Source organism: Mirounga angustirostris, unplaced genomic scaffold (assembly GCF_029215605.1).
Source record: "Mirounga angustirostris isolate CCGP_5_RB_7025 unplaced genomic scaffold, mMirAng1.0.hap1 SCAF_1, whole genome shotgun sequence".
Taxonomy (NCBI): Eukaryota; Metazoa; Chordata; class Mammalia; order Carnivora; family Phocidae; genus Mirounga; species Mirounga angustirostris.
In genome coordinates, this window is record NW_026991709.1 from 146,253,987 (window position 1) to 146,266,708 (window position 12,722).

Sequence of the window (12,722 nt, forward strand, 5' to 3'; positions counted from 1 at the left end):
GTGGTTGAGATTATGCTGTGTGTATATAGATTTGTATTCTTTTTTCTATTTAACTTTTTAAAAGATTTTATTTTATTAGAGTGAGAGAGAGAGCAAGCAGGGGGAGGGGCAGAGGGAGAGGGGAAGTAAACTCCCTGCTGAGTGTGGGAAGCCCCATGCCGGGCTTGATCTCAAAACCCTGAGATCATGACCTGAGCCAGAACCGGGTCAGATGCTTAACTGACTGAGCCACCCAGCCACCCCAGTTTTTTTTCTCTTTAATTTTGACTCATAAGTATTTTCCCATAACTTTAAAAATTTCTTTTTTCCCCACATTTTAATGGCTATATACTGTCCTATTTGTATAAACTGTGTACAGTTTGATACCATTTCAGTGAAGTTCAAAAATACACAAACAGTATACAATTTAGGGACACAAGTCTAGTAAAATTATTTAAAAATGCCAAGGAAATGATAAATTCATGACAGTGGTTATCTCCAAAAACATGACATGGGGTGAGGAAGCTCATGCAAAGAATTGGGAATGTCTTAGTTCTTTTTTTTTTTTTTTTTTAAGTATAGCATGGAGCCCAGTGTAGGGCTTGAACTCACAACCCTGAGATCAAGAGTTGGATGCTCAACTGACTGACTGACCTAGGTGCCCCTGGAATGTCTTAGTTCTTAACTCAAATATGAGTTTAAGGATTTTCTTTATTTTTCTTTATTTTTTTATAGCACAAAAGCCTACACATATGTTCTTTTATATTGTTATATATAGTTGTTACTGTACTTTAGTATTTTAGTGAATAACTTTACCAAGTATTTTGAGAAGAACCATTGGACCAAGTAGACTCATTTTCCCTCCAGACTGATTGCTTATTTGTTTTTTTCTATTCCAGGGTAATTTTATACTTTATTTGCTATTTGTTATTATATATAAAATATTATATATGTATTCTTTTATGAGCTGGGGGCCAGAACTCTGTTGCAGTGTTTCCGCACATCACCAACATGGCCACGCTGCTTATTATTACTGTTTCATTCAGATCGTGTTCACAGAGTACCTCTTCTGTGTGGTGCGTTCAGCTGGGGACTGGGAAACTCATGCAGGGAGCTCATAGCCGAGCTGCGTAGGCCTGCCTCTAGAACAGAGTTGGGGGTCATCCTGCACGGATGGGGCTGGGTTTGGGGTTGGGGTAGGACATATATAAGAGGGACTAACAACAGTGGTGAACTTTGAAGGCAGTCCTTGAACTACTGCATCTCGATGCAATGTGCACTCAGGGTAGATAAGGCTTGACCTTCCTTTGAGAGGATTGTTTCACCTGATTACTAACATCCAAGGTAGCGAGTGAGTAAGTGTAGCATATTGGAAATGGTTATGTATTAATTGGATTTTCCTCACTTTTATAGGTTGATCTTTCTGTGCTTTTATTTCTATTGAATTTATTCCAACATTAAATATCATGGATAGTGATCTGTATGTTTAAAAATGACTATGGTTTATAATATATATATATATTATTTCATATGATCATATTTTAAGACGATTATAGAGTTTAATAAATTGTATATGGTATGTAATACCTTCCAGGAATTATTTCAGTAAGAAGGATAGGTGCTGTTTTGGGGAAAACATTATCTATATTTTCTTTCAGAGTTATTTTGAAATCTTCACTTATTAATTTTTATATTTTACAGAGTCATATTAAATCTGTAGACTCAGGAGAAACGAACATAGATGGAGCTATAGGTGAGTAGACCATGGGACAGTTTACGTCTTTGTTTGAGATACTTTGATATCATGATTTTGCACATGAAAATCAACACCTGTAATAATTAACTATATCCCTAGGACTGATGGCATCAGAAGAATTTATCAAGATCACGTTGTCGGCTTTTGAAGCAATAATACAGTATCCTATTTTGTTGAAAGACTATTGCTCTACGGTCAGTTCCGACAGCTTGTGAGAAAAATTTTTTTGTTTACTTGGTAATTCTGTATGTAAAAAGATTAATTTACATATGTTTGGTTCATGTATGTTCCTCACATGAAATAACCATTCAGAAAAGCTGCCCCCCCCCCCCCCCCGATAAGATGAACATAAGAAGTGTCTTCCCTCCTTGTTGACTTCTTTGGGATTGCCTATGCTCATTAGTCTGTTTCCCTTCTGGTCCACACCTTACCCCCAGCTTGCTTCTTCTTGCTTCTTTGCTGGTTATTTGTTGTACCCAACCACATAAACTCTTAGAGCAGAGTTTCTCAGTCTTGGCACTATGGGCATTTGGGGATGGACTGTTCCTTGTGGTGGCTCTCCTGGGCATTGTAGGATGTTTAGCAGTGTCCCTGGCCTCTACCCACTAGATGTGGGTAGCACCTACTCCTTCCCCCTTCAGTGACAAACAGAAAGGTCTTTACAAATTGCCAGATGTCTTCTGGGCAGTGAAATTGCACACATTTCAGAAGCTCTGCCTTAGAGCCATCCTTAGGTGGGTTGAGCGCTGACTTTAGAGGAGGGAGGAGAGGCTATGTGATTTCATTCTCACTCACAGAAAGCCTCAAGAAGAGAAGCCAGGTAGGATGAGTACCCTAGTTATCATTTTCCTATTTTCTCTAGTGGTTCTAGGGGTTGACTGAACTCAGTAAGGCAGTTCTAACTTGGGGTCTTTCAAGTTCTTGTAGTCAGTGGTGCCTGGGACTGGAATCATCTGAGGACTCATGCACTCACATGTCTGCCTCCAGCTGGGACTCTTCAGGCACTCTCTCCATCCTCTATGTGGTCTCTCCAGCAGAGTGACTTCAGGGTGGCCTGATTTCTTACATGGCATCTGGGGACTCTGAGGACACATGTTTCAAGAGAGAGGGAATAATTATTTTCTAAGGGTAGAAAATTTCTACCAATTTATGATTGTTTTCTTCTCCTTCTTCTCCTCTTTAAAAGTGCCTTAAAACGTGTGTGGTTTAACAAATAGTTGCAAAGCCAGTGCTTGAGAAATTGCCACTTGGTTAAAAAACCATGACCATAGCCCTGAATTCCCCTCCGTCATGATTCCTTTCCTCCCAAGAGAGGGGCCACTATTCTGACTTTCATAGTAATCATTCCCATGTATTCCTTTGTAGGCCTGTGTATGCATTCCTAAACAATATAGATTGGTTTTGTCTGCTTTTGTACTTTGTATCAATATTATGTGTTCATTTGTGACTCGCTTTTTCTGCTCAGTGTTTGTAGAATATCTGTGTTGTTAAGTATCTTTATGGTTTAATTTTTCATCAGTGTATTGTATCCCAGTGTTGAAATCTGAGTCTATGCAGATATCACAATTTACTTATTTTTTTCTTGGTAGATGTTAGGCTCTTTCTGGCTTTTGACATTTACAAAATATTGCTGTGGAGATTCTTGTTTTTGTATTTGGCACCACGTAAGCATGCAGTATTTCTAGGATACATACTTAGGAATGGAATTAGTGGTTATAGAATATTTAAAAACTCATTTTGTCTAGAAAATGCCATAGTGTTTTCCAAGAGGTGGTATTAGTTTATATTCACACCAGCAGTGCAGTACCTGATCCCCACATCCTTCTCAACTCCTGTTATTTCAGGCTTTTCATGAATGAATATATAGTGATATTTCACCATAGTTTTAAATGGTAGGATCAAGACTACTAATGAGGCTGAATTATTTTTCAAATGTTTATTGGCTGTTCGAGAATATTTGTTTATGAAATGCCCGTCAAGGTATTTCTGTGATTTTGATTTTGACTTCTGTGTCATTTTTCTATAACTTACTGAGAGAGGTGTGTATAAGTCTCCTTTAAGGCCATTATGAATTTATTTCTCCTTATGTAATTGTTTTTATTTTAGGTATTTTGAAGCCATGTTATTAGGTGCATGAAAATTTAAAATTCTTGTGTCATTTTATGAAATTACCTTTGTTTCATTGTGAAGTGACCTTGATTTCCAGTTATGCTTTTTGCCTTAAGGCCTCTTCTGTCTCGTTTAATATAATCACACATACTTTCTTTTGCTTTATATTTGCTGATACAGCTCTTTCATTTTTTTCCTTCCAACAGCTCTTTCCTTATATTTTAGATCTGTGTCATGTAAATATTGTATAGCATTTTTAAAAAATCGAATTTGACCAGTATTTAACTTTATTTAACATGGAGCATGTACTCCATTTACATTGACTGTAATTGTTAGTATATTGGGCTTCATTGTACCATCTTCTTTCAGACTTTGTCATACATATTTTCTCTTTTCTCACCTCCAATTTATCTTCCTTCCTAATGACTTACTTTTTTTTTTTCATTAAATTTTCTCTGTAGGGGCGCCTGGGTGGCTCAGTCGGTTAAGCGTCTGCCTTTGGCTCAGGTCATGATCCCAGGGTCCTGGGATCGAGTCCCACATCGGGCTCCCTGCTCGGCAGGAAGCCTGCTTCTCCCTCTCCCACTCCCCCTGCTTGTGTTCCCTCTCTTGTTGTGTCTCTGTCAAATAAATAAATAAAAATCTTAAAAAAAATTTTTTTTCTCTGTAGAATGTTAGTATTTAGGTACTCCCTCTTTTTTTACTGCTTACCCTAAAATTTACATTATGCATATTAACTTATTAAAGGCTGAACTTAAAAAGCAGCTCTCTTTAAGTAAAATACAGACCTTTAAGTAAAATAGACTATAGGTCTGAGATCCTAACTTCCCAGGGCAGCCTCCTCAGCAGTTCCCAGGAGTGTGATTGTGTGTGGAGGGCTTGGTGACTCGATCACTATATCACTAGAATGATTTCTCTCTTACTCCGAGAGTGTAATCCCCCACCCCCTTCTCAGTGCCCAGCTCAGGGTAGGAGATGATACAAAACTGCATAGGCTGGGAGGTTCTGGACTCACACTTTTCTGCCTGGCCCTGGTGGCTCCCGCGGAGCGTGCGCCTGTGTTCCTGGTCCTTACCTCCGCAGCACTATCAGCTCTGTGCTCACGTGGTCTACTCCACTCACTAGTTAAGGCTTTCATTCAGGAGATTGGTCTGAAAGTTCCCCTGCTGTCTTTTTCAGATCTCAAATACTTTTAAGATTTTGTTTTTTTTTATATTTTACCTGGCATCTTGCACTATTTTCAGTGAGAGGGTTAATCCAAATAATCATACCCATTATTACCAGAAACTCTGTGATGGTCACTTTCTCAGCAATGATTTCTGAGTCTTTCATTGAGCTCGTACTTGCTCCAGTGTTGCTTATTGAGTCTTTATCCCAGTGAACAGTAACCTCATGGAGAATATGTTAAGATCCAGTATTTACAAGTATCTGTACTTACATATATGTAGGCATTTAATTAGTTTATTTACAAAACATGAAATGCCATCATAATAACTAGAGCCCATATTATGATAGGAAAGGTACCATTGCAACTCATGGGCTTCATAAAAAAAAAAACAACTTTCTAATGCTATAACCCATGGGAAATCTTCTAATTATCTCTTCTTGAGCATGACTGGAATACATGAAATTGAAGATCCAGCACTGCAAGGAGCATAACATTGTTTGAAATATTAGCACAAATTGTGTTCAAGGCTGCTGATCAGTATTTTAGTATATGGAAGTGATTACATGCATTTAATTCTTGATGAGCACAATTGCTTAACTCAGATTCTTTCCAGAGTTTAGACCACTTAGTTCCTCAGAGTTGGAAATCAATAGTGTGGGCTACAGAGTAGTCAGAAATACACAATGATTTGGATTGTATAAAGAATTTGTTCCCATTCATGGTGGTTTACTAATAGCAAAGGGAAAAATAAAGGTGATTCTTTATTAGAAAATTCTGGCAATAATATAGTTAAGTCACCTAAAATATATTTCAGTTTCTTTAACTAAAAAACTAAGCTAAGTCATAATCCCCCCCCTTTTTTTAAAAAGTGAAATCCTGCCCTTTTGTAAAGTTTTAAGCTAAAGCCTTGGAGGCTTATAAATATTAAGTAATTTACCTTTAATTAAACCAGATTTTTAAATTAAGAGTTGGTGAGGATATAGAGCGTGGGAATGTAAATTGGTACAGATATTTTGGAAAACAGGTAGTAGCTACTGAAGCTGAATATAGTATATACCATGAGTCAGCAATTTCACCTCTAAATATACATTCAATAGAAATGTGAGCATATGTTCACTAAAATACATATAGAAGGATGCTCGTAACTCCAAACAGGAAACTATCCAAATGTCCATTATCAACAGTCTGATAGATAAATTACGGTTTAGTCCCATGACGGAGTACTATGTAGCAAAGAAAATGATTTATAGTTATAATTAAGAACATGGATAAATCTCACAATGTTAATAATGAGACAAAGATGGCAAATACAAAATATCATAGTACCAGTTGCATTAAATTTAAAAACAGGTTTGTCTATTACAAGTTAGGATAGTGGTTATTCCTGGGGCAGGTGGTGACTGGAAGGAACTACAAGGGGGTTTTGTAATGTCTGGTAAAGTCTCGTTTTGATCCAGGTGCTAGTTAACATGAATCTGTTCATCTTGTGAAAGTTAACTGAGACATAAGCCTAGGATTAGTATACCTTTATGTATGTTTTATTGAATTAAAAAGGTTACATAAATATAAAAATATTTTTCATAGATAAGTTAAAAAGTATTTAGAGCTTGGCAAATATAAGCATTTTTTTTGTTTTTTTGCAAAGTAACTAATATGAATTAGCATATCTATTAATCACTGGTATGGACTTGTATTCTGTATTAGTTTCCTATTGCTTCTGTAACAAATTATCAAAACTTAAGTGGCTTAAAACAACACAGATTTATTATGTTAGGGTTTTGTAGGTCTGAAGTACAAAACGGGTCTATAAGGTTAAAATCAAGATGTCAGCATACCTGTGTTCCTTTTGGAAGCAGTAAGGGAAAATTCTTTTTCCTTGCCTTTTCCGGCCTCCAGGGGCTGCCTCTATTCCTTGGCTTATGGCTCCTTCTTCCATCTTCAAGGATGGCAGTGTAGCACTCTCTCTGACCTCTGCATTTTTTTTTTTTTTTCCTAGAGAGAATCTTAAGCAGGCTCTAGGCCCGGTGCAGAGCCTGACGCGGGGCTCGATCTCGAACCCTGAGATCATGACCTGAGCCGAAACCAAGAGTCAGACACTTAACCCGACTGAGCCACCCAGGCGCCCCACTGGCCTTTGCTTTTGTCGACACATCTCTTTCTCTGACTCTGACCCTCCTTTCTCCCTCTTCTAAGGAGATCTTGTTATTACATTCAGCCCACCTGTCTGATCCAGGATAAAAACCTCAAGATCCTTGATGTAATCATGTCTACAAAATCATTTCTGCTGTGTAAGACCAGGAATGATCAGGTTTCAGGGATAAGGATGGTGGACATCTTTCTGTCTGCCATCATTCAATGTACCACAGATTCCTGTTTTTATCAATGGCTTCATTACTAAAATTACTTTGGCGCTCAAATTATACCAGAGTTGGCCAGTGTAAAGCCTTTCAAGTTGGCTGCTGTGTCCTTGTGACATACCCCATCATTTTTTGAGTGATTTTTTAAAAAACTTTCTGGCACAAGATCTTCTTGCTTCAGCTTCTAGCTTCCCTGCCCTGGCCCAGTCATTTCCCAGTCAGTTCTCTGAGGAGCCCTGGCTCCTTTTCATGGGAGGTGTCATTAGTTAGTTAGGGCCCTAAGTGTGCTCCTCCTTTCTAGGATGTCTTAGCTTCTAGGAAAGGCATACATAGAGCTAGGAAATGGATACATGTATATACACATATGAATACACATGACACTCATATGCATGCTTGCATATACTTGTATGTACACACATACACATATGTATTTTGAAATCATGAGTTCACATTAATACCTTCAAATCCAGGCCTTGTCCACATGGTTCTTTCTTGCCTTCCCCCATTTCATATTTGTGTGTCCCTTCTTCCTTTGTAAAAATTCTGGCTTCCAACAACATCACATTCTCTCATTTGCTTAATTATATAATGCATCTGAAATTATTACAGAATTGCTTTACCCTCAACAATACAAAAACAAACCTAATGAAATCAGGGAATCAGGGAGGGAATTCCTACCTCTCCTCTGCCTCCCATATGTCACCCAAGCAAGACTCGGGCTGTATACTCAATGCTGTGTTCATAAGGTACTGGGATTGGTTCCTTTCCTCCCCTTGTAGTGTGGTTATCATGCTCATCTGAAATGCAGCTGATTTGTTTTCAGTTTGCTTTCAATTGTAGGTTTTCTTTTCCCCTTCCTATGCTTTTTGATTTTATTTTTTGAATATGTATAAGATTAACATGCTTCCAAAAGCCAAAGCTATAGAAAAAGATGTATTCAGAACAGTGTCATTTCCTTCCCCTGGGCATATATCCCTTTTGCCTTCCCTACTCTTACAGGTAGCTGGCTTCATTGTTTTCTGGTTTCTCCTTCAGTGTTTCTTTTTTGTGAGGAGAACAGATGTCTTATTTCTGCTTCTTTCTTATATAAAAGATAACATATATATTCTTTTGCACTTTACTTTTTCATTTCATAATGGATGTTGGAAATTACTCCATTTCAGTTCATAGAGCTCTTCCTGTTTCTTCATTGGATCCGTGTAGTACTCCACGTGTGTATGTGGGTCGTAGGTTATTCAACCCATCTCATGTGTTGGGATGTTTAGGTAGTATATAATATTTTTCAGTTATAAACAAATAACTTCATGCGTATGCAGTTTCTTGTTGTTGGAGGTGTATCTTCAGGGCATATTTGCAGAGCAGTGATTGTGGGATCAAAGGATAAATGCCCAGGGTTTACTATTTTGCTTTCCTCCCAGTAGTATACGAGACTGCCTGTGTCTCCCAGTCCCGGTATTGCCAATAGCAAAGGCCAGTCTTCTGAAATATTGCCACTCTCTTGTGCCTTGGGAATTCCTTAACATCTGTTTAGGTATTTAATATTGTAAAGAAGATTTAAGGAAGTTGTGTCTAGTTTTCTTAGTTGTTCTCCTTAAAAGGGGTGTTCTGTATGACCCGCTTTGCCATTAGCAGAGGTAGAATTCATGTCTTAGGCATGTTTTCCCTGTATGTTCACTTACTTCATGTGGAGGAAAGGGGACTGGCAGTTGGTGTGAACATGTTAATTACTGTGCTGTCAGGGGCACCAGATTTTCCAAGGTCTGCTGCAATGAAGGAAGTGGTGATTAATTTTCAAATGTAGGATAAGAATTTTAATTGAGTGCCTAGAATAGTAAACTTCACTTTTCAAATGATGTACTTTCCTTTATAAAATTAAAAAAAAAAATAGGAAAAACACCCCTCTACAAAAATAACAGTATGAAGCATACTTTCGTCATAAATGATTATTTCAGAAATACACTTTCCATAGGTTAGATTGTTGCTTTTTTCTTGGTGAAAAGAAGAAAATTTGAATATGGTTACATGGTTATTTACAGTTTAAAACTGCTGAGCTGCATGTTCATCATTTCTTAAAATGGAAAATAAGTCTGTTAAATGATAAAGTATCACCTTGGCCATCACTGGCTTTAAGAACAAGTGAAGTAAAGGTTTAGCCATGTGAGTGTTATTTACACATTTCAATGCCTTTGTGATTGTTTAGCTTAAGTGTCCCAGCGCTGTCAGTAGCATCCCTAAGCCACAGGTATTCATTTCTTTTGGGGCACTGAGGATCATTAGCAGCAACATGTGCATACATGCACACAGAGTGTTTGAATATGGGCTTTTGCCCAGTTTTGGAGCAAAGAAATAAAAAGTCCCTAGACTTGGGAATCTGCATTTTTTAAAAAAGTGAAATACAACTCTGTTTTTAGGACATGTCCTTAAATGACCTCCACCACAGACGAATGTCTTTGTTTAATAAGAAAGCAATGCTGCAAGCATTAATTAAATATTAAAATTCCTTGGATTGCTCTATACACAGGTGTATTATCTCTACAACTAAAATAAGTAACAAATGGGGAAATTTCATGATCGAAGTCATTAGTGCAGGGGAGCTTGATTAGAGTTGCAGTGGTATTTACTTAAATGGTGTGTATGTTGTTTATAAATTCTGCGGAAGATTCGAGAAGAGGAGAGCACTGATGAACAAACCATCTAACTTCACAGCAGCAAAAGGTACTGTGAAGGTACTGTATATTGTCTCCGATGGTTCAGTCTCTTGTTTTTAACAGGGAGACCCCGTACCAGTGAACAAAGCCAACTGAAGGTGTAGAACACTTTCTTTGTCATACACAGCATCTGATATTGTTCTCATGGTTTCCTCACTGTGACTTGAAAGTGATTTGGTAAAGAGGGTTTTTAGGTTTTTGCCGCTTTCCTCTCTTCTTTATTACTCTGCTGCATTGTTGCCATTTGGCATTGGATTGTCATGAAAGCATACCTTTATAATGTGACTTCTCAAAATGCAGATTGAGTTTTATCCTGAGTCAGACTGCATTCCCCATATATGATTTTAAAATCCAGAAGCATTTTGTAACATGATTAACAAATAATCATTCTTTGTGTTGGTATGATACAGGATTTGAATTTCTCCGCTGCTAAGGGAACTTAGCTCCAGGTTTAGATAAAAATCAAGGGGTGTTATGTATAGAATTGTTGAATCGTTAAGTCATACACCTGACACTAATATAACACTGTATGTTAACTACACTGGAATTAAAATTACAAACTTAATAAAAAAAATCAGGAGGTGTTAAGAAAGGAAATAACACACGAATGCTGTTTAAAAGTATATTTGGAAGAGAGAATGGACAGAGATCTCTGGGAGGGGTGTGGGTCTCAGATTATGTGGAGGCGGACCTCCTCTTTGCATGTCGGGCAGTATGGTCTGCTGGAAGACCGAGAAAAGCTGTCACCTTGGAACATTTTCGTGGCTTTTTAATAACCATTAAACCATAGATGGGTCTGTATTGGACTTCTGCTTCCTTTGTAGGTAGGGATCTAGGAGCCGCCTCGAAGCCTGGATAGACAAGGGTGGGGATGGCAGGATAAGTAAAATTTGCGTAAATAATGAACAGGCATTGGGTGGGCTGAGTGAGAGTAGAAAAGAGGAAAAAAGGCAGGAACAAAGGGGGAGCCTAGAAGAGACAGGCAACAGGGCAGGATCCCCAGAGCTTGGGGTGGTGGGGGGGAGAAGCTTAGTAAAACAAAAAGGTGCAGGTGATTCAAACACAACCAAAAACCAGATGTTTAATATTTAATTGCAGATTGTCGGTGTTGATGTTATAAAATCTGCATCACCCTGAGCCCTCAGTGAAGTCCGGTGTACCTACTGACAACTTGTGAGATTTTAAATTCAGTCCTTAAAAAGGGACTATGTTCTGCATCTGGTTCATATGGTACCATGAGGAAGGTGGAGATCAGGGAAGACCACCTGAATGATGACAAGCAGAGGCTGTGGATTCAGAGCTTGCTGTAGCAAAGAAGTTAGCACCATCACTTGCATTTGGCAGAGACTCAAAGGCGGGCAGAGGGTGTAAAAACTTTAGGGTAAAAAAAAAAAAATGGGAAGGCTGAAGGCATATCTTGGTTGGCATGGGGGAGCTGGAGACATACTAATGAGAAATAGGGCCTCCTATGGGATTGGTTAGGGAAGCATATTTGGCTTTCTCTGGCCAGTCTTGAGTTGGGGAGGGGAGTAAAGGGTGCAAAACACAGTGAAGCTGGCAGTCATCCACCATGCCCTGACCATCCTGAGCTGATTGCAGCAGGTGTGATTTGGCTTCCTGTGGAGGCTGTGGGGCAGGGTCCTAATTGTCACAGATAGTCTGACCACCGCTCATCTGTATAGTCAGCTTCTCTGAAGCAAACAGCAGGAGAAGGTGAGAAGCTAATAAAATAGTAGAGTATGTAAAATCTTGGAGTCGGCAGTGAAGCATGGAAAAGTAAATAAACTACTGTACATTCCTCGAAATCTGGGAGAGGACTGGAGATTTCTTATAGCATTCAGGCCTGAGAGTTTTATTTAAAATTAAAGTTTGGGGTGACCTCAGCTGACACCTAGGATACAAAGTCAAATTAGGTTTTTCTTTCCTTTCTTTTTTAAAAGAAATTGCCATTGTGTAGAACAAATACCTTTTATTTTATTTTTTTAAAGATTTTATTTATTTATTTGACAGAGAGACAGCAAGAGAGGGAACACAAGCAGGGGGAGTGGGAGAGGGAGAAGCAGGCTTCCCACTGAGCAGGGAGCGCAATGTGGGGCTTGATCCCAGGACCCTGGGATCATGACCTGAACTGAAGGCAGATGCTTAACCGACTGAGCCACTGAGGCACCCGAACAAATACGTTTTAGGTTTCAAAACATTTTTTTAATACCCTATTCATATTAATGGGATGAATTAATATGAATAGAGTTATAGCAGTGATGTAATGAGTGGACCCCCCAAAAATTTTAAGTTTTTGGTTTACTTACGTATTTATCACTCATATATTTATAGTAAAGTACCTTTTGTAAACCACCTCTTCAAAATAAAGCACCGAGAATACACTAGTGAGCTAGAATCAGACCCAGCTCGAAATAGGTTCAGTTTTGATTGGGAGGAAGAGACCAGTGTGAAAAATTAAGATTGGATCACGCATGGTTTGAAGAGTGCTGTATTGGTGGTTTGCATGGGGTATAGCCAAGAGCCCTACTCAGTCTGACAGGGTCTGGAGAGGAATTTTAGAGATGATTCTATTCTTGAGCTAAATCTTGAAGACAGGTAGGCATTAACTCCTGAGTGGGTTCCCAGGTGAGGAGTGGGTGTTACCA

General features: G+C 38.5%; 1 protein-coding gene across 9 annotated transcripts in view; it reads left to right on the top strand.

Moving 5' to 3' along the window:
- Positions 1–12,722, top strand: part of ULK4 (unc-51 like kinase 4) — a 599,599-nt gene that overhangs the window by 202,421 nt on the left and 384,456 nt on the right. For all 9 annotated transcript variants that reach the window (XM_064589489.1, XM_064589509.1, XM_064589506.1 and 6 more), the window contains 2 exons: positions 1,681–1,732; positions 1,835–1,929. In XM_064589489.1, the coding sequence (XP_064445559.1) occupies positions 1,681–1,732; positions 1,835–1,929 (147 nt within the window). The remainder of the gene's footprint in view (positions 1–1,680; positions 1,733–1,834; positions 1,930–12,722) is intronic.